Here is a 26,954-nt window from a genome sequence, read left to right as displayed (position 1 = left end):
AATTTTAAGTTATGTTCAGTCAACTTTGCTTTAAGACAACATTAGGGTTTACAGTGTACTATTCGCTTTCTCTAAATATGAGTTATTTAATAACAACCACTCAGATCAGCCTTAGTATTCACCTAGCGTCATAAAACGGCACATAGAAGTGCTACAACTCACAGCTTCTTTAGAAAATGTAAACTATGTGTATTTTAGTCATACCTAAGTCCACCCTCAGATTAATCTAACAAATTCTTCATTAACAACCTCCCAACATTGAGTAATCGCCAATGATTATGCGTATGATTATATGATAATGCTTATGACTATGATTATAACACAGACAGATGCACCAACAACACTGTGTTTCTGCACTCTTAAAGGGACAGTTCACCCAAAATTTAAAATGTACCTATCATTCACTCACCCTTAAGTGATTCTAAAGCTTTACAAGTTTTACACAAATGAAGATATTTTGAAGAAGGTTGTAGCTATTGACTTCCATAGTAGGAACAAAAAATATTATGGAGGTCAACGGCTGTCTTTGGTAACCATTCCTCAGTATATCTTCCTTTGTGTAACTCAGATAAGTTTTGGTTAAGTGGAGGATGACAGAATTTTCAGCTTTGGGTGAACTGTCACTTTAAAAATAGTGGTTCTTTATAGGCATTGATGGTTATAAGAACCTTTTCACTGCCCAAAATGGTACTTTATGGAGAAACTGGATTATTTAGGTCATTAAACTTCTTTAGACTGACCAAAAAGCTTGAAGAACTCTTCTCTGATTGTTTCTTTGAGGAACCCAAAATGGTTCCTCAACAGCATTGATGTGAAAACCCGCTGAGACTGAATGGTAAATGCTACAAGTATCTGAACTGGTTAATTTCCAGCTTCTCCTGTGTATTAGAGAAAGAGAGACAGACACAGAGAAACCAGTATTGTATGAAAGACAAGCCCAAAATGGTTTTGAGTGTATGGCGATTACCGCCCAGGAATGCTAGAGATCGCTGTGGGTTTCTCAGGATGTTTTTGTGTGAGATCCCCCTTGAGATGGAGGTCTGTGGGAATCAAATTTGTAATTGCAGCGGGAGGGTTTTTGGTTGTAATTTTTGTGTTCAAACTTTGTTGAGCCTGGAGAAAAAAAACTTTAACCAGATCAACATTCTTCAGATTATCTCATTTTAGAGTTCAACAGAAGAAAGAAACTGGTAACAGTGCAGAACCACTTGAGTGTGAGTAAATGATGGGGAAATTTACATGTTTTAATCAACTATGCACTGAAATTGAAGAAATTGTTGTGTTATCTGTATTTTTGTGTAATTATTTAAGCTTGATTGTCGTTATTAAACACAATTTAAATAGTTTATACACATTTTAAGCATTCAAACATATTTACAACAAGAATGGTGTGTAAATGACTGGATGGTATCAGTGTGCATATCAATAGGCAGTGTGTAGTAATTGTAGGTTATAATGAATCTGCTCACACGCCAGGGAGGATCATGTCGGGGGAATGATTGTGGAGTGGAGTTCATACAAATTAGCCTTTAACTTGACGTAAAATAGTCATGTATTGTAGTGAGATTAGGTTGGTTGCACCCAGTTTTGTCATCTGCTGATTTAAATGTTTCTAAATGCAGGATGGATTCTGATTGGCTGTCAGTGTTTTTCTCATCCAATAATGATGGAGAAAAAAACTACTAAAGTCGATTCCAACTATACGCTTCCTCTAGATCAGTGTTTCTCAACCACGTTCCTGGAGGACCACCAACACTGCAGGTTCTGGATGCCTCCTTTGGCTGTCACGCCCATTACAGGTCTTTCAGTCTCTGCTAATGAGCTGATGATCAGAATCAGGTGTGTTTGTTTAAAGAGACACGGAAAACGTGCAAAGCTAGTGGTTCTCCAGGAACATGGTTGAAAAACACTGCTCTAGATTAAAATCATTACAGTTGTGGTGTCAACTGTGCTGTTGATTTATGTTTTAGAACTTTATCTTTTCCACTACAGCTATCATCAATTTGAAACTAGGTTCATTAGGCAGGTTAGGTTAATTATGCAAGTCATTGTATAACAGTGGTTTGTTCTGTAGGCTATCGAATAAAATATATATTGCTTAAGGGGGCTAATAATATTGACCTTAAAATGGGTTCAAAAAAAATTAAAAACTGCTTTCATTCTAGCCGAAATAAAACAAATAAGACTTTCTCCAGAAGAAAAAATATTATAGGAAATACTGTGAAAAATTCCTGAATCTGTTCAACATCATTTGCGAAATATTTAAAAAAGAAAATATATTCACAGAAGGGCGAATAATTTTGACTTCTTCATATAAACACAATACATGTGGCATATCGCACTTTTATTTAGTAATGCGCAGTCCTGATGTCTAACCACTTTGGTGTTTTTATCTTTCAGAAGATTATCCATTCTCCGCTGATGTTCTGCCGCCGCTCCCGGAGGTCCCTGTTGGAGGGGCGGTGCTAAACCAGGTGTCTGGTCCAATCAGAAGCTCCGCCTTGAGATACTGCTCCTCGCGCAGCATGGACTCCACACACTGCACTGACCGACCCGTCAGCTACGGCTCCACGTCCTCATCAGCCTCATCCCGCGACAGTCACTGCTCACTGGGGGGACGGCCGGTGTTAGGTTCCACCCCCGAGCGGGACCGTGATTCTGGAGCTATCCGACTGGAGCTGGTGCCTGCCCGGCAGCTGGAGGAGGAGGAGGAGGAGTCAGGGAGGAAGACACGCAAACTTACCAATCAGGATGCAGAGATTCAGTCGCCAGAGGGACGTAAAGTCCAGTATGTGGACCGAGTGGTGGAAGAAATTCTGGAGACCGAAAAAACCTACGTCCAAGATCTTCGCAGTATAGTACAGGTGAGAAAGACACAGATGTTTAGTTGTGGGGCGACCCAGTGGTGCAGTAGGTAGTGCTGTAGTGCACAGCAAGAAGGTCACTGGTTCGAGCCTCGGCTGGGTCAGTTGGCGTTTCGGTGTGGAGTTTGCATGTTCTCCCAGCGTTCGCGTGGGGTTCCTCCGGGTGCTCCGGTTTCCCGAACAGTCCAGAGACATGTGGTAGAGGTGAATTGGGTAGGCTAAATTGTCCGTAGTGTATAAGTGTGAATGAGTGTGTTTGAATGTTTCCCGGAGATGGGTTGCAGCTGGAAGGGCATCCACTGCGTAAAACATATGCTGGATAAGTTGGCGGTTCATTCCGCTGTGGTGACCCCAGATTAATAAAGGGGCTAAGTCGAAAAGAAAATGAATGAATGAAGGTTTACTTGTCTTAACATGACTGATATTTGCATTTTAAAGGTAAAGTTCCTGTGAAGTTTAAAATAAAAATCTTTAGCTGTTAATATCAATATTTTAGTATTTGGATATTTATAAGCTAGTGTGCTCCAAAACAGAGACAACATTTGCATTTAGAAGATATAAACATCCAAAGTTAGCAGTTTGTCACTTCTGCCTAAATGGATCAATGATTTTTTTGACGTCACCTCACATACTTCAGTTTCTCATCAAATCTTCTGACCAATCAAATGCTCTCTAGTGTCTGACCTTCAAGATGGTTCTCATTAGCTTGAGCTCAGCCACTCTCTGGCAGATCTGTGATAAAACAAAATGCTATTGACGGTTTCTTTAAAAATGGGAGGAGCTACTCTATGTCCCGCCCTGTCTTCATGTTTCAGTGGAGATTATGGCAAACATTGAATACCAAATGCACATTTCGTGTACTTTCATGCAATTAAAATGCTGTTGTTGTGTAAAATTAATGGCCAAAACTACTTCATTTTACATTTACATTTACATTTAGTCATTTAGCAGACGCTTTTATCCAAAGCGACTTACAAATGAGGACAAGGAAGCAATTTACACAACTATAACAGCAACAGTGAACAAGTGCTATAGACAAGTTTCAGGTGTGTAAAGTCTAATCTAGACATCTAATTCTTGATGTTTCAGTTGAAAATGTAATAATGACGAAAAAAATAACGTCATTTTGAACAAAAATCTGACCAAAACTAGTTTTTATTTGTTTCGGCAGTTCAAAATGGCTCACCACAGTAATAATAACTCCTTACTTTTATATAGCGCTTTTCTGGACACTCAAAGTGCTTTTACACATTTTTGGAGGGAATCTCCTTATCCACCACATCAGGCAAATTTAAACCCCTACACTTTTTCGAAGGACATCCTGGGATTTTTAACAACCACAGAGAGTCAAGCCACCTTTCCACTGCACACGACAAACGACAAGCAACAGACCGGAAGTCAGTCATTTCCAAAGGAGAGTAGTCCGGGAGTTCCGATCATCTCCGTATGCGGAAAATTCGGATCCGAATTGAGCTGCGGATGCGTTGAAATATTTGAACTCCTGCGACTAGACCGTATGCGACTGGCTGACCGGATGTGATGTATTCCAGTGTTGTCCAAGCAGGTCCGTGCGAGCGAGATGAGATACAGTAGTTTTTTCGTTAATTTTCGTTAATTCTATATTAAAAATAAAGGAGTAATAAAAAATATTCTTTTTTATGTTTTCTCCACATTCCCTCCAAAATGTTTAGTGGTCAATGAATTTCTAGTATTCATTCATTCATTCATTCAACCATGGTGAATTCACGAAGTATAAAGGCTCTTTTGCACTCCTTTATTTCGGAAAACGCGAGAATCAGCTTCTCTTCCATGGTGCACGACAAAACAAAAAAATTCTGTACGATTGCCACAAGGGGGCGTAATCCAACAGTTGTGTCCGAATGTCATGTCCAGTGGAAAGGACCTCGGTCTCATCTGAAAGACGGCGCTCACTCAGAAGTATAGAATCCTCATCAAAATACTGAAGCATTAGGACCCACACAGACCACAGGTTGAGCACCCCCTGCTGGTCTCACTAACACCACTTCCAACAGCAACCTAGCATTTCCATGTGGTCTCCCATCCAGGTACTGACCGGGCACTGCCCTGCTTATCTTCAGTGCGCGACCATGTAAGAGTTGCAGAGAGCTAGCTGCCGGCAAAATGAACTTAGCTTTTGACTCCAAAACACCTTTGAGCAACCATTGGTTTATACAATCAGTGGGTGTGTTCTGGAACTCCGCTTTCTTTGTCTTGCATTTACTTCCGCTCACGAGTCGTTTATCATTCCACAGAGGTAAGATAGGAGGACAACAACATGAACAAACTAAAGAGTTAAGTAGCAGAGCTGGTTTTTACAGAGCAGAGCAGATGTTTCCAGAACTTTCACAGACGCCATTGCATTGTCAGGGCTCAAAATTAACCTTTTTTCTTGGTAGCACCGGTGCTCCTAACTTCAAAAATTTAGAAGCACCAGACAAAATTTTGTCGCACCCACCAAAACTTATGAGTACAGTTACTACATGCTTTCTATTAACAGATTCATTGCATTTGAAATCAACACTAATAAAACTAACAAAAGAAATCTGCATGCGCCCACCGGCCCTACTCGCACTGCTTGACGTGAATGAGATGAACAGAGTTAACGATAATAACTGTGATGTTCTCACGGGTGCTGTCTGATATTGCACAGATGATATTGACATGTAACTTATTATTTCCATCCGTCATCTGAATAGCATTATCTGTCTTATTATGAGTTGCAATATTAGTTTCATCTCAGTGAAGGCATGCTCTTTAGCGATGGTGAATCGCTAAAGCATCGTGACGATTAAATGAAGGACTAATTAGAACCTCTCATGCTTTAAATGTGTAGATGTGGCATTGTTACCTGCAAACTCCATCCCACCGGCTTTACAGTGAATGCTTTAGTCATTTTCATAGCAGACTTTAACCACTTGAAGTCTTTTATCCACTCTTGGAAAAGTGTAAATGCTGGATTAACATTCACCACATGATCAGTAATCAGATGTGCCATTATTTGTAACTTTAGGTGGTTGCTAAAACTAAATCTGTCAGTGTCGTTTTCATTCTCTCGTATTCAGACCTTTACATTTTCGTTGCTGTAGCTCCCTGTCATTGGAACTGAGTGATTGACAGCTGATATTAACCAATCAATTCGCGTTCTGTTCTAGCGCAGTGGGCCAATAAGAAGAGCTTGGAGGCGGGACAAGCATTGCAGGATTTGTTTACTGCAGCAAGTTGACCTGACAACTGTTTTAAACCATTCCTAAGCACTGCGTTTGGCGTTTTCAGGTGCAAAGATGCCTGAATGTCTCCTAAATACGTGCATGCGGGGAACATTCTTCTGTGAAAACTGTTGGCACGCCAACAATTTTATGCACTCGCACAAATGCTCCCAAATATACTTTGAGGTCGCATAGATAAAATTTCGGGTGCATATGCGACCAAAACAGTCTTTAGGAGTAGACCAGTACACGCGAGCAATGTGATGCATATATAACTCCACCTCCTACAGCACACCGTACACCGTCACTCAGCCTTTTACAACTTGTTTTTGCTCTCAAATGCAAAACTGAGAAGTTTGTTATTTCCTTTCGTTTGAAGTAGGTCTGGGGTTTTATTCACGTGAACTATTTTAGAGCTTAATAGCATCTAATCAACATATGCCATATTGCCTTATGTGTTCAATAGCAAGAAAGGGCTGTCAGTTCATCATGGTGAAGTAATGGTTCATGCATTAGCGATGTAGTGTGTAGTTCTGTGTGAACTGTCCATCAGGGATATTAATGGCAGTGTCCAGTCTAAGGGTTTCTCATAATCGGGATCAAACCTTTTGTCCTCCACTGTTATCCCACCACTAAACCACGAGTGCTGGAGCTCTCAGAGAAAGAGGCATGTCTGTGTGCTCCTTTGTGCATGATTTATGCTGCTGTCAGATGTAAAGTGCACATGGTTGTGGTTTGACCGAGTGCAGAGATGAATGCTGAACTCTTCCTCTCACCTTTGCCCTGCTTTTCTCACTCTTCAGGAGGGTCTGCTGTGCGTTTCAGGGGGTCATCTATACATATACACATTCACAAGCCCTGCCCTGAGAGAATGATAGATGTTTGAGGAAAGAGTAAAGGAAAGCAGGCAGGATGTATGGAGATGACAGATAAAGGAGAGGAAGGACATTAGGGAAACAACTTTAAAGGAGCCTGTTGCTAACACACAACCCTGCTAATGTGCGATGGCTAAATGTGTGTGTGTTTGTTTATGTGGTTTACAAGGACACAAAATTGTACAGTAACATGTCTGAATATATTAGTGAGCTCAAGGCTGCAAACAATCCCTATTTGCAAGTGAATAATACATTGATTACCCATAATTTGTTTTATAGTTGCTTACAAAGACGCTATGTGTTGTTTAATATTTTAATTTGATGTTGCAGAAACACATTAGTTTAAGTACGGCCCTCATAAAAAGATGAAGACAGACAGGATATGCGAGTGCTCCACCAGAGAAAACTGGAGCCGAGCACCAGATACTAGACAAGACAGGACTAGCGTCAGAACTCTGCCACCAAAACAAGAATTAGCAAGACCGAAGTGGCAGAATCCTGACATAAAGATGCATTGGATGTGAATGAGCCCTTAAGGCCCTGGTATACTTCAAAATATGTTTTCGTACATCGTTTGAGGCCGAAAATAATTTTTAAAAAAGCTGAATGATGGTATACTCTGAGGGTCCTATCATACACCCGACGCAATAAGACGCAAGACGTGTTTGGCGCGATTTGTTGCTATTTTCAGACCAGCGCAACCTTCATTTTCATGTTTTGCGTCACATGGTTTAAATAGCAAATTAATTTGCGCTACTTTGTGGACTCATGGGTGGGCCGGTCTATAAATGAGGTGTGTTAAGGTGCATTGTTGGCACGTTGCTATTTTGATGAACTGAAATAGACCGCGCCATTGACTAAGTGAAAGTTATGTTGGTTTTGCGACATTGCAGGTCTAAACGCTTAATACACACAGGGTGTACAGCAGTTTATGAACAGTTTATTCATGAGAATTTGCATTTTTATTATAATGTTATTATTATTAGCAGTATTATTTATTTTATGCATATTTATATGTGTTTTAATAAAAGCAAGTTTAGATTTGATCAGTCTTGAGTAAAGAGTAAAAGTAAAGTAAAGAGGCCAAATGGAGGAGGCTCATTCTTTATCCTTGCGCTGCAGATGGTCTGTTAAACTGTTTTCTCGCCAGTGAAATGATCTGTTTTTCTATTCAGTTTTTCCTCTTACAAAGTCCGCTATGTAAATAGCAAATGCGCCATGGCGCGACGCAACTGATAATTAACGCTACTTAAAGTGGTTTAATACACGTTATGCTCAAAACACACCCAGAACTCATTAAGAGAATAAGCACAACCCTGTTAGACCATGCACCTTTGCTCAAACCGCATTCTTCTGTCCTTAAAATAGCAAAAGTGGATTCGGACAGCTGAATGCCTTAACGCCATGAGCGTTAGACAACCCAGGCTCATTCTGAGAAGGTAGTCCCGTGGACGTTTCTGGAGACCGCGAAATACGTAGCTGGGGGTACGTAAGGCTGCATTGGAGTGCCCAGAGGAATCCCACATAAACACGGAGAGGCTTTTTTAATTAATAAATGTTAATCTTGATATGTTTTTGATCAATATATGTCAATTGACAGATACTCTTATACATTGTTTATATGCTCTGCTATAAATATCAGCTCTGATATACAAATCTGAGCAAGCAGAAAACGTTTACTTGCTTGATTCATTCAGCATTATTGATCAATGTTTTTCAGTTGTAAAAGCCTTTTTGTTTTCTTGAATATGTGGCGCTGTAGTCTGTGCTTTAAGTGCGAGCGAGGTGTTGACACAGGGTGTGTTTTCTGCAGACACAGAATGGTTATTTTACACTGCCTGAGGCTTTTCAGGTATAGATGTGTATCAGAGTGAGAGAATCACTTATCTCGTCTGTCAACCCAATACAGACACATTCAGACACAGGGCGGAGCAGAACTTACAGCACAAACACACACATGCTGACGCTATATTTGTGTGTGTGTGGGAATAAGAGAGTCAGCTGGGGTCTTCTGCAGTTTTTTAAATGTAGTCATTTTTAATTAATATAGCAGTTTATACCATAGAGATTGTGTCAAAGAAGCTTTCTTGGATAAGCAGACAGTTATAAAGGCATCATGAAAGTTTCTTCATTGTGAAACTAGTTCAGTACATCCAAGCGTGTCCAATAAAACAGCAGTGCATGGGTATATTACAGAATTAGAGAATGAAAAGCTCTCTGTGCAGCTGAACGCTGAAGTGTTTTATTTCTGCATCAGCTGCAGCAGAAGACTGAACAGCAGCCTGTTTGTTTGCACAAGCAGCACACACTCAAACAGTGGTGTGTATTTACACGGAGCGATCAGTGCAATCTGAAACCGCTTTACCGATGGAGGAATGTCTGATATTCACGCTTGCACTGCGCACATTTAAATAATAGAAATAATTCACCTAATTCAAACATAATTCAAATAAAAATAAGAAACATAATAAAAACATTAGAATATTGGCAATATGAATATTGGCAATATGTATTCTTTTAATAAAATCTGGAAGCGAGAAATGTGGAATAAATATATAAATAAATAAGTTGTGTTTTTTTCGCAGCAGGACAGAAAAAAACTATTACTTTCGTCCTGACATGAACTCTTGATATTTATAACTGATTTACTTGAATAACTGAAAAGCCCAATGTAAACAATGCAAACCTAAGGATGTGTAATAGCACTAAATCACCAGTAGATTGTTCATTACTGTGACACATGAAAAGAGAAACCCAACTTATTTCAGACCCCGGTCTCCCGGTCACCTCCCGTATTGTTCTTTCTACCGGTAAACTCCTGGAATTCCACCCCCCTGGGTTAAGTCCCCATGCGCACCGAACCCACCGTGCAACCATCCTCATACCTGCCCCTCCCCCCGCCAGCAGTCCGTGCAGGGCCCGCCGCGTTTTGCGCTACCCCACTGTCGCACCCCCGGATTAAATCTGCAGGATTTTATGATCCGAATGTTGGCAGGTATGACTTTAAATCAGGTGATATCTGACAAGAGTCAAGCGTTGCATGGCTTATGTGCTGTTATAGTCTGAAAAAGAAAATGTCAGGGATCCTAAAAAATCATTACTTTCTTCCTGTGATACTTCGCTCCGGCCCACTAGTAAATTTTGCATATGTTTAAGGAAATGACCGTTATCTGATGCTCTTATGTGCATCAAAGCGCCACTCCGCTTGTGTTTTACATAAGTTGTAGACATAGCTGATCTACTGATGTGAAAATGTCAGATGTGAGAGTTGAAGCATGGTCTGTTTGTCCAAATACGGCAACCCCTGAGCCATGTCAAACACACGAGCGCTGATGAGATTATTCCTGCTTTCATCTGTGTTTCCACAGGATTACCTGGACTGCATCAGCAACCAGTCCCTTCTGCTGCTGGGAGATGAGGAGAGGAACTCTTTATTTGGGAATATCCGGGACATCTACCGATTTAACAGGTACACAGACACATTTTAACACAGGACGAACGGTGTATACAGAATTCTAAGACAACAGAAGGGTTAGAAATATGTTTGACTGCAGTTTTTAGGTAAAAATAAACTCTACAGGGCAGCATGACACCAACGACTTATAGATTTGCAAAAATGTAGACAGCTCCCTCTAGTGGATTTGTCATCTGAAAAGTGCAACAAAACGTACCCGGAATAACTTATTTTACATTGTGCAAAAATGTATGTCTTTCCAACCAGCCGTTGACTTTAAAATTTCATTTTCATTGACAAACGTTTTCATGGAAAAGTTCATTTTCACTGACAAAATCAATTAAATCAAACAAGAAAATGTAATTTGCCTTTTGGTGATTAAAGCTTTTATAACTTTTCATAAGACCTAATTATTTAGACTTTTAGACCAAAGACCCAACACTAAGGAAGAATTACAATTATTTTTATTTATTTATTTATTTATTTGTTTGTTTGTTTGTTTGTTTGTTTGTTTATTTATTTATTTGTTACAGATTTCAGTAATGAGTTAAGTTGAACGCTGTATGAAAAAGTCGTGCTGACATCGTTTGATTTAAAATGAATAATAATTAAGAACATTTTCATAAATTAAATGTAAATTAAACTTCGATTGAATTAAATAACCTTCCAATTTACTGTCACGATCACCAGCGATCATACTCCCAAGATCGCTGGATCTCACACACATTCACATGGACTACAACTTATGTGCTACATATTCGGTCATGCCACACACACACACCTGCTCCAAGTCTCCATTGATTAGACTCCCACAGCTGATGCTGCTTCTGGACTGATTACACACACTACTTTAGCACCACACACACACTCACTTCCTGGCCGAATCTTGTCTAACACGTGGAGTGATAGAGACAACGTTTGGATCCAAGTGCAGGTTTATTCGGTAGTCAGGCAAGCAAGGGTCAACACAGGTGCAAACAGATGAATAAAGGCAAATCCAGAATCGTAGTCATTATAACAGGCGAGAGGTCGGAAAGCAGGCAGTGAACATGGACAAACAGACAAACTTGGCAAGGGTCAAAACACGGAGAAACAAGACTAAGGAAACCGCGTTGAATTGTCACTTTACAGGTAAACAAGACTCAGCCAGGAAGTGAGTGTGTGTGTGGTGCTAAAGTAGTGTGTGTAATCAGTCCAGAAGCAGCATCAGCTGTGGGAGTCTAATCAATGGAGACTTGGAGCAGGTGTGTGTGTGTGTGTGGCATGACTGAATATGTAGTCCATAAGTTGTAGTCCATGTGAATGTGTGTGAGATCCAGCAATCTTGGGAGTATGATCGCTGGTGATCGTGACATTTACTTTTAATTGCTAAATTTAATGGTCTTCTTTCATTCTTTAACTATTCACAAATAGTGTAGTTTTTAATGCATTCATAAAGTATAACCACTCAACCCTTTTACGAAGGTTTCTGACTCAAAACAAGTCATTTTACGCAAAATATAGGTTTCGCAATAACTCAAAATCTGACATCTAGTCGTCAGTAACAAATAAAGCCAAATTTACTAGCCTGTTACTGAGAAACTTATTATTTAGTTTGGTGTTTATTATTTATTTATCTATTTGTTTATTTATTTATTTATAAATAAATGTTATTTATATGTAAATAATATTTATAGGCTTGTTTAGCATTTCTTTATTTAAAGGCTACCTGTTATGACCCTTTTTACAATATATAAAACATGTCTCTGATGCCCCTAGAGTGTGCATGTGAAGTTTCAACTCAAAATACCACACAAATAATGTTTTAGAACTCTTTGAATATGCCTCTTTTAGGCTTTGATTCAAATTCATCGCCATTTTGGTGACTGTCGCTTTAAATTCAAATGAGATTGTGCTCTTTTCCAAAGAGGGTGGAGCTATAAACACGTATGCATCAGCATAGTGACAGATTCAAAAACTCTAATGTTGGATAGCTGCTTCTCACTCAGGGCTGTTTATGCTAATGAGCGAGAGATGGTCACTAATGGGCGGGGCTTTCCCCTTCTGATTACACGTACAATGGGAAAATGTCAATCAAAGTCTTTCTGCAGACTGTTTTTATCAAGTCTGATTATAAAAAATGTAATTGATTATTTTTTACTATTAGAGGCTGGTTATATTCACACACTGTTGCCACACATCTGTGTTTAAACCCTTTATAAAAGTAATTTTTGCACAATAGCGCCCTTTTAAGCCACATTTACAAGCCTGGTACTTTCAAACCTATTATTTAGTCTGGTGTTTATTACTTAATTATTAATTTATTTGATCCTTTATTAGGCTTGTTTACAATTTGTTTTTTTTATGAACTATAATTTGAAGTTCTTAACTCTCACTAGACATCCTCACACTTTAAAGTTAAGCTTGCACGTTAATATTTATGAAAATAACTAATGTAATAACACATGTAATATTCATTAGCTTCTGATTTCAACATGTTCCTTCACTTTTGGCCTGTCCCCCCCCCCCCAAAAAAACAACAAAAAAATGCCAACTACACTACAAACAGAGAAGGTGCCCTTTATAGTCTGTTGAAGGAGGATCTTCTGTTTAAGTCTGATGTATTTGCCATTTCTCTCCTTCCTCAGGTTATTCTCTCATTTCAGACCACACACACACACACAGACACACCAAACTGAGCCCACACACTCACAGTGTTACCTCATATGACTGCAATGCAGAAATGACCACACATGCATTCACAACACTGTTCAATTCATGGAAGTGGGTCTACAATAGAGAACAGCACTGGAAGAGAGTCTGAACATTTTATAACGGCTCAGCCCTAACATCACTGTGACTAACCATATACAATCAATGTGTGTGTGTGTGTTTCAGTGAGCTGCTTCGTGACCTGGAGAAGTGCAACGCCAACCCAGTCGCCATTGCAAAGTGTTTTGTAGCCAAGGTAAACTCTTTATTTTTTTCTCTATCTTTATTTCCTTATGTTGTCACACAGCTGTATGTATCATTTGCATTTTATTTATACACCTAAACTCCAATCAAAATATCTTCCCCAAAATCTCTCTCTGACTGGAGTTAGAGTGGGATCAGCCTGCCACTCAAAAAATCCACCAATAGCAGCAAACCACCATCATCCAATCAATTACCCATGGACAAAATTAAGCCCCGCCCTACATTTGTTCTCATTTAAAAAGCTCTTTCACTCAGATATAAATTACAAAATGTAAGAATATAGCAGCATCGGTTTCATGCTGACAATAACTGTTTCCATTCATCTACTTTCATGTGCAGTTTGGACTGTCTCTTAAAAAATGCTTAATGGAAACTCCATTTACCTCCATTTAATATGGAAACTCCATATAAATGCACATTTAAAAAAGCATACATATACAGCTGAGTAGGACAAACTGTTATCGGATAAGAAAAAAGCAACACAGGCTCATTCTGAAAACGCAGCCCTATATACATTTCTGGAGATTGCAAATTATGTAGCCAGACGCATGTATGGCTGCATTTCGTCTTTAAAACGAATGCTACAGGGCGGTGTGATGCCGTTCCTTTTCTCGCTTTCTCGCTGTTACCAGTTTGTCCAGTGGCTTGTCATCTGATTTCACCACAATGATAGGGTTCGAGTCCAGTGAAGAGCGGTTCCAGAAAGCAGGTAAGACAAAAACAGAAGCCAAAAAATAAAATAAACAAGTAAATCACAGGGTGGGAATGTGGTAGAATCTGAAAACGTGGTAAAAATCAGGCGAGGGCTTTTCTTTTTCTGGATTGCTTTTTAAAACACTGCGGTTGGGTTTAGGAAAAGGGGTGATTGGGTCAATTGGTGCTTTTGAAAACACTATTGGTTGGGTTTAGGAAAGGAGGTGGGTCGGGAGATCGGTCAGGTAGTCGGTCGGTCAGTCAGTGAGTCGACAGCGGCCTCTGGTGGTTTAAAGCGTAATAGGCAGGTGTGAATGGCACTCGCAATAGAAAATTGAGGTCTGAAAAAGTATTCCCAGCGGCCTCTGATGGATTCCTTTTCAAATGAGATTGTGCTCTTTTCCAAAGAGGGTGGAGCTATAAACACGTATGCGTCAGCATAGTGACAGATTCAAAAACTCTAATGTTGGACAGCTGCTTCTCACTCAGTGCTGTTTATGCTAATGAGCGAGAGATTGGGTTTAGGAAAAGGGGTGATCGGGTCAATTGTTGCTTTTGAAAACACTATTGGTTGGGTTTAGGGAAGGAGGTGGGTCGGGAGATCGGTCAGGTAGTCGGTCGGTCAGTCAGTGAGTCGACAGCGGCCTCTGGTGGATTTATGCATAAACAGCAAGTGTGAATGGCACTCGCAATAGAAAATTGAGGTCTGAAAAAGCATTCCCAGCGGCCTCTGATGGATTCGCGAAAACAAAAACTGCAAAAAAGCGTACCTTCTGGACATATTTGGTGCTCTCCAGAAATGTATATAGCGGTACGTTTTCAGAATGAGCCTGGGTTGAAAACAATGCACATAATCTACCATTAAAACACATTTGCTGAACAAATTCCAGGATGCACATCAAAAAAGTCAAGTTATTTTGTTTTAACAGATCATGCGATGATAAAAATGTGCCATTAATGGACAAACCAGCATTTCCAGCACATTGTAAAACATCTGAAATGTTGTTTTGGTCTTACTGAAATCCCTCAACCAAAGTCTGTCATCACAGTGGTTCAGTATTATTATTACCTCAGGAACTGTCTTGAGCATCTGTGGTCCCAAAGAGCATCTCACACCTCAAAAAAACACCACACGTTTGGGTTTACATTTTACATTGCGTTTCGTCTTTGTTTTCTGAGGCGCATGTCATTTATTATAGAAGAAAAGAGGCTCATCTACCGCACAAAACTCTGTATTTCCTGTTATTATTTTTCAGAAAGTGACGACTTTGTTTTGTTTGACTCATTGGATAAAAATACTGCATTATTCGCAGATGTTTGATGTGATATTCAACACAGTCTCACAGCAATTCGTAACTTTTTGATTTAGTAGCTAATTCGTATGAATTTGTACGATCTAATTCGTACATTTTCGTACGATTTGCTCATCCCCCAATGACGGTTGGGTTTAGGGGTGGGGTTAGGTGCCACGCCTTCTTTTTAAAATCGTACAATTTTGTACGACTGACGAATTCGAACGAATTAGCCACTAAACTGACGAAACGTAAAATACTCTCTTGTGAGATCAGGCTGTGATATTCCCCTTTTTTTCATCAGTTTAATTCGCATCTTTAGATGGAAACACATCCATCGAATGATTCAACACTCAAAACCGAACCCCCATTTTTTCATGTTTTGTTTTCTTCCTTGATACACGAATGGAGAAGGTAGAGTATGCTCACATTTAAAACTATCACCTAAACGACCATTCTTATAATAAAACTCTATTGCGTCTGTTACGTGTTATAATTAGCTTCCTACTTCAGTGTGTCTATTCACTAGGATAATGACACACACACACACACACACACATTCACACACTCATGTAAGCGTTGTAGCTTGTTTATAGCTGTAATTAACAGCTGCTGGAATGCAGCTGGTTTGCGAGGCTTTCTGTCCTGTGGTTTTGTGTGATAATTGCTTTGTTTGTTGGAGTTTTTGTTGTGCTAATGTGCTGTTAGCAGGGGGCTGATGATTTACACAGCGCTAAAGACTGTGGCTTACGACAATATAACACATAAACCCACACTCCAGCCTAATCCTGAGCTGAAACCGGCCTTATTACAGTTATCAGTGTTCACGCTCTTATTTGAGCTTTTACTTTTGGGTCTTTTTCTTTGGTTTGGCTGTCGATGTATCAAACAAGGTGTGTATTAGTCAATAAAAGACACTAAAGTGTGTGATATTCTGACTAATTTGATGTGATGACACTTTAAAGTAGTTCTCCATTGGTTAATGCATGTATTATCGTGGACAGATAATTGACAGCACATTTATTACAGCATTTATTTATTCAATGTTGATGTTAGGATGGAAATAAAGTTGTTCTTGTTAACTCTCGGTGCATTAACTAATGCTGACAAGCACAACTTTGGATTCTAGTAATGCATAAGTAATGTTGAACTATGATTAATAAATGCTGTACAAGGTTGTTCATGCTTAATGATATTAAATACTTTAAGGGGCACATAGTTTACCCCTTTTTATGATTTAATATTAATATTCTGGTTCTTCTGAGTGTGCCAGTTTAGGTTCAGTTTAAAACACAACTCAGATTTGTTTATTATAATGTGTTAAAAAGTGTCATGTTGGGGGCGTGTCCACAGTTCGCTGATTTAGGGGTGTGTTGCTTCACATGTAGATTAGTTTCGGCTTCCCGCCCAACGTAACAAGGGGGCGGAGCCATGAGCTCACCCACTCTGTGTTTGCAGCAGAGTCAGACAGGCAGACTGAGAGAAGCAGAGAGAGGATCAGCATTCAGTCGTACATGTACGACTCGGACACAGACCAAGCAGAGAGTACAAAATCATTTGTGTCTTTGTACAGTTTTACAGCCAACTGTGTGCTAGTTTCAAGTACCGAGCTTGTACACCGAGACTAATAACCACGCACACTGAGTTAACTTTGACTGAGGCACCGGATGCGCCGCTCGAAGCCGCGACACGGCACACCAGACACTCTCTGTGGCGTGGCAGAGACATGAAGTGTCCCGAATCGTCGCACCACGCATTTTTAAATTCTAAACACAGGTTTCTGCAGCGGTCCGCGGCGCCCAGCCGTCGACTTGAGTGTACCCTGATAGAAACCGATGTTTAGTATTCTAAAACGCATGCTAGTTAAGATCACAGGGAGCTTCTGGGATCGCGAGAAATGCAAACGGCTGAAGTATAAGGTAGACTCAATGAGAAGTACACATGTTTGCAAACCCACCTAAAGATGCAACCAATAATTCCGATTAGAGCGATAATGTGGAGAATATTGCTCTTGTGTTGAGCCCAATGAGCCTTGCATCTAAAAATAGAGCTAGCGTGTTCCTTTAGTGATATCGCTTCGACTCACGCTGAAAATGGCGGACGTGAATCAACAAACTGAGGATATGATGACGCGCCTGTCAATCAATATTGGTGGGCGGGGGGACCGCACTCCTACATAAAGTTGCGGTCGATTTGAAAACCGCTCCAATTGGTCCACCGTTTTTATGTTGTTAAATTGAAAAAAAAAGCACTGGGTGTGCTTATATCACCCCAATATGATGCTCTATACACCATACATGCACATATGTCTGTCTAAACAGCTTGAAAAGTAGATTTTTTTACCATAGGTGCCCTTTAACTAACATTAACTTATGAACTATTATATGAAAGTGTTACCCATGAAAATAAACAACAACAACTATCCAAACATGACAAAGCACTGTCCTCAAAGGAAAAATAATGCACTAAACACAATGTGGTAAACGTATTAATTGTAGAAAATATATATCCTTGAAGATAAAAGAATTTCAAAAGTATAAATCACTAAAATCCCTCATGAATCGAGATGTTTTAAAATGTTCAGTTTTTATTATATTTATACTTCGTTTCATTAATTTGGTAATTTTTTTTCGTCATTTTTATTTTACTTTTTTATATTTTGATTTAGCTTTTATTTTTTAAGCTTTAGTTTTATTAACTTAAGTTATTTAAGTTAAATGTAATGCAGTTTACTCATTTATTTAAGTCTATCATGCTTCATCAATTGGAGTTTACAGTTTTAGCTTATACTGATTTACACTCCCCCCAAAATCCTAAACTAATTGGTTTTATTCAAGAAAATATGAAAGCTAAATTGATTTAAATCAGCTAAATAGCGCAGTGGTGCAGTAGGTAGTGCTGTCGCCTCACAGCAAGAAGGTCGCTGGTTCGAGCCTCGGCTGGGTCAGTTAGCATATCTGTGTGGAGTTTGCATGTTCTCCCTGCATTCGCGTGGGTTTCCTCCAGGTGCTCCGGTTTCTCCCACAGTCCAAAGACATGCGGTACAGGTGAATTGGGTAGGCTAAATTGTCCGTAGTGTATGAGTGTGAGTGAGTGTGTATGGATGTTTCCCAGAGATGGGTTGTAGCTGGAAGGGCATCCGCTGCGTGAAACATGTGCTGGATAAGTTAGCGGTTCATACCGCTGTGGTGACCCCAGATTAATAAAGGGACTAAGCTGAATGAATGAATGAATGAATCAATGGCAACAGAACTGAATTTTATGTGAAAACAGTTATAAATAACAGTCAATCACTGCATGTTCCCTCTTCACAGTGTAAAACATTATATAAGTGTGCATTGGTCAGCTAACCAATTAGAGTAGAGCAGAGTCGTCTGACCAGTGAAAACAGATTAATCTGACCAATCAGAGTAGAATACTGTCATCTGACCAATCAGAGTAGAGCAATCATCTGACCAATCAAAGCAGATTCAGCTGACCAATTTAAGAAGTGTACCATCAGCTGATGAATAAGAGCAGAATATCGTCATCTGACCAATCAGAGCAGAGTATTGTCATCTGACCAATCAGAGGAAAGTACCATCTTCTGACCAATCAAAGCAGATTTAGCTCACCAATCAGAGTAGAGTACCATCAGCTGACCAATAAGAGTAGAGTACTGTCATCTGACCAATCAGAGTAGAGCAATCATCTGACCAATCAAAGCAGATTTAGCTGACAAATCAGAGTAGAGTACCATCATCTGATCAATAAGAGTAGAGTACTGTAATCTGATCAATCAGAGCAGAGTATCGTTATCTGACCAATCAGAATAGAGTACTGTCATCTGACCAATCAGAGCAGAGCAATCATCTGACCAATCAAAGCAGATTTAGCTCACCAATCAGAGTAGAGTACCATCAGCTGACCAATCAAAGCAGATTTAGCTCACCAATCAGAGTAGAGTACCATCAGCTGACCAATCAGAGTAGAATACTGTTATCTGACCAATCAGAGCAGAGTATTGTCATCTGACCAATCAGAGGAGAGTACCATCTTCTGACCAATCAAAGCAGATTTAGCTCACCAATCAGAGTAGAGTACCATCAGCTGACCAATCAGAGTGGTGTCATCTGTCCAATAAGAGCTGAGTAGCATTATCTGACCAATAAGAGTAGAGTACCATCACCTGAGCAATAAGAGCAGTGTACTGTCATCTGACCAATAAGAGCGGAGTACTATCATCTGATCAATAAGAGCGGAGTATAGTCATTTGACCAACCAGAACAGAGTACAGCCATCTGCCCAATCAGAGCAGATCAGACTCTTAAAAAGCCGTGGTTAAGAAAGACCAGATCCTGGAAACAAGCATTTCAGACACTGAGCGGTCAGAGAAACGTACTGAACCTGCAGTGTGTATTATGAAATTAAACTGAAAGTGTGTGTAAGAAACTCTCTAATCAAAACTAGGAAGCTAATTTAGCATAACTGACCACTATTTTGTTATGCTAAATATGCTAAATGCTAGCCCGCTTCTCTCACTCCAGTGTTTTAGCCACATCTACAATGATACTTGTGTAGCCTTGAAGACAACTTTAGCATTATCAAACCATAAGTGCACATCTGGTTGCGGTTCCAGATGTTTGAAGAGAGCAGAGAATATACTGCCCTTCAATTTAGACGAGAACCTACCACTGCGCTTGTGTGTGTGTGTGTGTATGTGTGTTTGGGTCACAACAAGGACACACTAATATGGCTACCTGTGTGTTTGTGTGTGTGTGTGTGGATAGAGAGAGGGCAGATGTGAAAGCCAGCGGGGGCGGCCGAGTGAAGGGATATTAGAGGAAGAGGATAAATGGCTCTTTGATACTCAGACTCTCTGTACTTTTCCAAGAGCTTTGATGTTCATATAGGCGGAATGAGAGAGCAAAAGACTCCAGATGAAGGAGGAGAGGAGAGATTTAATCAGAGCACGCTCACATCTACCATTACAGTAAACACAACATCAGGACTCCTATTACAGTCACTGCACCCGCTGTGTGTGTATGTGTGCATGTATTCCTTACATAGTAATATAGCAAGTATTTACAAGTATAGCCATAACTGTTGACCTCATGGGGATATTTGTTTTGGTCCCCATGAGGAAAACGGCTCATAAATCACACATAATGAGGTATTCTGAAAATGTAAAGATGCAGAGTGTTTCCTGTGAGGGTTGGGTTGTCTTTTGAAGTCCCCATAAAGATAGCTGTACAAGTATATATGTGTGTGTGTGGCAATACCTTTGTGAAAAAGAAGTACACATCTAGATAATTTCAGTAAATGAAAACTAAAGGTCGGTGGCGCAGTGGGTAGCACGATCACCTCACAGCAAGAAGGTCACTGGTTTGAGCTCCGGGTGGGTTAGTTGGCATTTCTGTGTGGGGTTTGCATGTTCTCCCCATGTTCGCATGGGTTTCTTCCGGGGGCTCCGGTTTACCCCACAGTCCAAACACATGCGGTATAAGTGAATTGAATAAGCTAAATTGTCCGTAGTGTATGTGTGTGAATGAGAGTGTATGGATGTTTCCCGGTGATGGGTTGCAGCTGGAAGGGCATCCGCTGAGTAAAGCATGCTAGATAAGTTGGCGGTTCATTCCACTGTGGCGACCCCTGATTATTAAAGGGACTAAGCCGAAAAGAAAATGAATGAATGAAAACGTAGACAAACTTTGCACACTGAGTACGAGGCAAATTAATTAATCCATTATGAAAAACGCAAAACATTTCGGAGTCGATTCAAGCAGTGATGCTTTGTTCTCCTCTTTTTCAAAATATAAAAAAAGAGGAATATGCGACATATTGGGCTCTATTTTGATGATCCATGCGCAAAGTCCAAAGCGCAGGGCGCAAAAGCATTAAGGGCATGTCTGAAGCCACTTTTGCTATTTTAGGGACGGAAAAATCCACTTTGCGCTGCGGCGCACGGTCAAACAGGGTTGAGCTTATTCTCTTAATGAGTTATAGGTGTGTTTTGAGAATAAACCAATCATCTCCCATTCCCTTTAAGAGTCAGTTGCGTCACACCATAGCGCATTTGCTATTTACATGGCGGACTTTGTAAGTGTAAAAACTGAACGCTTCACTAGCGAGAAAACAGTTAAACAGAGCATCTGCAGCGCGAGAATGAGAGATGAGCCTCCTCATTATTTACTTTCACTTTCACTCTCGTGCATAAGGAAACATGTTGAACGCACAGATATCCATTAGCCTATTCATAATTAATTTTGTTTATTAAGCATTAAGATTTGTTTCAAAACCATTTCGAAATTCAGTTCTAATTTCCAGCAAACTAATAAATGAACAATAACAATGAAGTGTGGTCAAAACACTGAGTTATATCCTAATACACATGCTGTGCCCCATATGGTCTAAAACCTGACAGGTTCGATAAAATCCAGACCCAACCAATCAAGAGCCAAAAACATTTGACTTCTTAGGTAATAACTAATCAGCACACCTTTGTTAAACTGTGATATTTATCCAGTCATTTTCATAGCAGGGACCCTTGGCTGACCTTCACACAAACTCATGACATCATCTGAGTAACTAACCCAATTTCCTAATTGTTTTTTTAGAGCGAAGACTTCCACATCTACACGCAGTACTGCACAAATTATCCAAGGTAAGAAATACTTCCTGTGGTTTGTGGTTGTAGTTCATGGCTGTGGTTTGTGTGTCACCATCTGTCTCTCAGTGTCAGACTTCACAAGACTTCAAGAGCAATGGCTGTCCCAGATGCCTCTGTGTCTGTGTATGTGTGTGTGTGGAATGCGAGACTTGTGAGAGTGTGTGCTCATATTTTACTGTATGGTGCATGTATGTGAATCTGTGTAACACTAATGGAGTCTGCCAGTCTGATTCTATATGGTTCCCCATGAGGGAAACCCCCGGTCTGAATCTCGCTCAGCTGTCCAATCTTATTACATCTGAAAGTGCACCAAGGGACCTTTTGCACATCAGGAAAGTGCTACTTTTAAAGAAATGTGTAGTACATTCAACAAACATTATTAAAATGTCAAACAAATGTAAAGGAGGTATACAGTTATGGAGGCCACACATTGGTGTTGTGAAGCTTAGGGGGATGAGTATATCCAGCCAGTAGGAGCTGTGTAAATAGACTTTACTACCTGGACTCAAGAGACACATTTGGGTCTAAATTCCACCTTAACCAGGAGAAGTAGAACCAGAAAGAGTATACTGGTGCCGTGACCCAGATGGGAGTGAGTTAAGGGTGTGAGTGTATCCAGCCAGCGGGAGCTGTGTAAATAGACTTCACTACCTGGACTCAAGAGGCACATTTGGGTCTGAATTCCACCTTAGGCAGGGCAAGAAGAACCAGAGAGATTTTATTGGTGCCGAGACCCGGACGGGAGTGAGTTAAGGGTGTGAGTGTATCCAGCTGGTGGGAGCTGTGTAAATAGACTTCACTACTTGGACTTAAGTGGCACATTTGAGTCTGAATTCCACCTTAGGCAGGGCAAGTAGGACCAGAGAGATTTTATTGGTGCCGTGACCCGGATGTGAGTAAGTTAAGGGTGTGAGTGTATCCAGCCAGCGCGAGCTGTGTAAATAGACTTCACTACCTGGACTCAAGAGGCACATTTGAGTCTGAATTCCACCTTAACCAGGACAAGTAGAACCAGAGAGATTATATTGGTGCCATGACCTGGATGTGAGTGAGTTAAGGGTGTGAGTGTATCCAGCCAGCGGGAGCTGTGTAAATAGACTTCACTACCTGGACTCAAGAGGCACATTTGGGTCTGAATTCCACCTTAGGCAGGGTAAGAAGAATCAGAGAGATTATATTGGTGCCGTGACCTGGACGGGAGTGAGTTAAGGATGTGAGTGTATCCAGCCGGTGGGACCTGTGTAAATAGACGTTACTACCTGGACTCAAGAGGCACATTTGGGTCTGAAAACCACCATAAGCAGGACTAGTAGAACCAGAAAGTATATATGAGTGCCGTGACCCAGATGGGAATGATTTTTAAGCGTGTGAGTGTAACAGAGGCATCTAATAGGAGCTTTGGGAGTTAACCTACTTGAGAGGTGCACTAAAGGCATTAACATCCTTATTAGGGTGTACTCACACTAGGCTATCTGAACTCTGCCTGGGCATGTTTGACCCCCATTTCCCACTTCGTTTGACAAGTTTGAGTGCTACGTGCCATGCCTGGGCGTGCTTCGGTTGGACGGCCCTGGCCCAGTGATAAGAGGTCATCTGGAGCGTGGTTCGGTTGGGCTTTTGCCCAGTATGCTTATATTTTATAATAACTGGATTTATTAATCATTCTTACTTTTCAATAAATGCGAACTGACATAGTTTATGACCTGCAGCATGATGACTTTCATGAACATTTATGAGCATCAAATGTGGTGACAAAACTGTCACTTTCTAAAATCCCAAACAACTTAAAATAATGCAAAACAATATAACAAAAGCAATCTCCATTGTACAGAGTGAGAGCACATCTCTTCAAAACTGAACAGTCGCATCATCAATGACATAAGCGCACTCGGTAGGTAAAATACACTGTGAGTGCGGGCCCTCAGAGGAGGGGAGGGGGGACAAGCACGCCCGTGCACAGTCTGAGGCAACCGTGCCTAGTGTGAGTACACTCTTAATGTGCCCTGCTCTTATGCTGGGAGACATGAGCTTTAATCTGGGAGTGAGTCAATGTCCCACAGGTAGTGAGGTTTACGTGTAACAGAGGCTAAATAGTAAGAGCCATGAGAGTAAACATGACTCCAGAGGTCTCAAGAGGCTAAAGTTTTTAGCATCTTTATTAAGTCTGTCCTTCTCCCATGCTGGAGACTTGAGTTTGAATCCCACATGGATCTGTGTAGGTAAACCCCACTGGTCTCCAAAGGCAGCTAGCAACTGAAGTCAGAGAATGCAGTTTTTAGCATACTTGTTACCACACCCACATCTCATGCCACAAATGCCATTTTAAATCCCTCCTCCAAATAGAACTGCTGTGCAATATAAATGTTTCGCTCCTTATAGATGCAAAAAACCCATTGTGCATACTTTTGTTTGGAAAGAGAATGAAAATCTGTACATAAACCCTGGAGTATGACATAAGAGGGACCCTGAGACTGAAGTAAACACAACACAATACTGGCCCTCAGAGGAAATATTGATTATTTACATGCCGAACTAACATGCATCAGGACTCAAACTGATTTACTGTTTACACTGTTGTGCTACAGTAAGTACACAGTAAAACGAAGTGTTACCAATACTAGTTTGAGACATCTAAAAGCAAGAAAACCTGAGTTAAGTTTTGTGAATTACTTCTGTGAAATAGACAGCTACTGATTCGAGGAACCCTTGTATAAATGACCAAGTAGACGAGACAAGTCAAGGTACAAGCATAAGTTCTTCAGTAGCTTTGGTTTTTTATAAGTTGGTCAACTCAGACATGGTTGAACACAGCCATTAAAGATATACGTTTCATTTGAGATGGACACATCTATGTCCGGTGTCCCTAATTTTTCTCTCCACAAATTATGAGTAAAAATAAATCGCCTTTGTAGTTATTCAAAGCGAGAGTAGCTCTTATAGCTAGTATGTACTGTTATTGTTCTCCTCAGTGGTTTATTGTTCTTGTTCCATCTCCTTCATTTAATTTACAACTATGAAACAATACTCGGGCTCAACACTGCCAACTTGTGGACAAATACAATAGTGAAAAAAATACTGCATTCCTAGCATGTGTCAAACAACGTTAGCATACCTTTGTACATTACGCTCCCCAAAACAAGCTTAACACAATTAAGCTGTGCTAATTGCTATTCTACTTTAAAGATGTTCCCTTCAAATAGCTTAGCATTGTTTGGCTAGCAAGCTGAGCTCGGTTAACTTCACAAACAACTGCTCTGTATGAAAGACATGAAAATAAACAGAAAGTCGCTGATTTTTATGGCTGAACGGGTCTAGAATAAAGGATTAATGCGAAAATGTGTCAAATATATTTGCCTTTGGGTGCGTGTATGTGTGCAGAGCTTTGAATCTATTCATAAGTCTGAAACATAACAAACTTGAACAAAAGCACTGACATACAACACCTTGCCGTAGCAAGAGTCACACACACACACAGACAGACACACAAACCCCAGTAGTTTCTTTTCATTTTTTGTCATACCCAAGCACACACACATACATGGGCAGACACACAGGTTGGTTTTTGTGATTTATGAGGACTCTTTATGGGTTTAACGTATTTTATCCTGTAAATAGCAGTTATTATATGACCCTGATCCTAAACCCAACCCTCACAAGAAACCTGTGGCAAATTTTTTGAATGTGAAAAACATACCTGTCAACCCTCCTGTTTTTCCAGGGATTCTCCCATATTTTACAGTTTTATCCCGCTATCATCACATAAAAGTATTTTGCCGTATTTTCAGTCTTTCTCTGAAGAGTCGCAAATAAACATTAAAGAGCCGAGCCTCCCTATACGCAACCCATACCGCCGAACCACCAGGGGCCGCCCTTTGCTCTTAAATGCGAGTCTGTTCTGTGCTTTCGCTTTGTTTTAGGCATGAAAACACTTTGAAATAAATGTAAAAACCGCGGGATTCCCTTTCCTTTTTATTACAAGTGTCGTTTCCCCTTCATATGCAATCCTCAAAACAGTCATTATAGCGGTGCGTGACTGTCAGCTGACGCGCTCCATAGTGATAAATAGACGCTGTTTACCAAACGGATTCTGTACACGTGATTTAAAGCGGAGTGAAAGTCTGGGTTTTGGGTACGTGTATAAACAGACATATACACATAATTAATAATAATAACATCTAAAGATGTCGATCTTGGTGGGGGGTTTTTTTCAAACACAACTAATTTCGTCCTAAATGAGCATAAAAAGTCAGGAAAGCCATCGAATGCTTTCATTATAATCTGTATAATTATAATTATATAATGATCTGTGCATTTTTAAAGTGACACCTGTTATTTAATGTAATCAAATGAAAAAACTCTAAATAAATAAGAGATTCATTCGCTGCTCTTTAATCAGAATGTGTAAGTTATACAGTGAAGAAACGGCTAATGAGATTTGATAGCTTGAATCTATTTCATTATAATAGCTATTAATTTTAATTAGCTGAATTGTTTGCTAATGTATTTGCTGCTAATGTATACTATTTAATTTTTCTTTTGTAAATAATAATAATAAAACATATTACTGACCATTTAACTGTTTATTTACAATGAAACAGCTCTAAATGAACATATTTAGTAATTTGGGGATTTTTTTAAAGGGGGGGATCCCTTATTATGGTGGGCATATCCCTTATTTTCACATCCCAATGTTGATAGGTATGGTGAAAAACCCTGTTGAGTGTGATTTTAAACCGTTTTACATTACGAGGACACAAGGCATGTCCTCATAAACCACCTCAACCTTGAGTAATACCTCAATTGTAAACCACTTTGGATTTAAGCGTCTGCTAAATTCATTCATTCATTCATTCATTCATTTTTCAGCTTAGTCCCTTTATTAACCTGGGGTCGCCACAGAGGAATGAACCGCCAACTCATCCAGCATATGTTTTACGCAGCAGAT

The 26,954-nt window shown here is 40.0% G+C and overlaps 1 protein-coding gene across 2 annotated transcripts in view; it reads left to right on the top strand.

Annotated features, from left to right (window-relative positions):
* LOC130217057 (pleckstrin homology domain-containing family G member 1) overlaps positions 1 to 26,954 on the top strand; it is a 90,697-nt gene that overhangs the window by 42,623 nt on the left and 21,120 nt on the right. For both annotated transcript variants that reach the window (XM_056449059.1, XM_056449058.1), the window contains exons 2-5: positions 2,401 to 2,864; positions 10,335 to 10,435; positions 13,298 to 13,367; positions 21,957 to 22,003. In XM_056449059.1, the coding sequence (XP_056305034.1) occupies positions 2,526 to 2,864; positions 10,335 to 10,435; positions 13,298 to 13,367; positions 21,957 to 22,003 (557 nt within the window). In that variant the 5' untranslated portion in view covers positions 2,401 to 2,525. The remainder of the gene's footprint in view (positions 1 to 2,400; positions 2,865 to 10,334; positions 10,436 to 13,297; positions 13,368 to 21,956; positions 22,004 to 26,954) is intronic.

The sequence above is a fragment of the Danio aesculapii genome, chromosome 23 (genome assembly GCF_903798145.1).
Source record: "Danio aesculapii chromosome 23, fDanAes4.1, whole genome shotgun sequence".
In the NCBI taxonomy this organism is placed as follows: Eukaryota; Metazoa; Chordata; class Actinopteri; order Cypriniformes; family Danionidae; genus Danio; species Danio aesculapii.
Note: the sequence above shows the minus strand (reverse complement) of the source record. Positions and strands in the feature narration are given on the sequence as shown.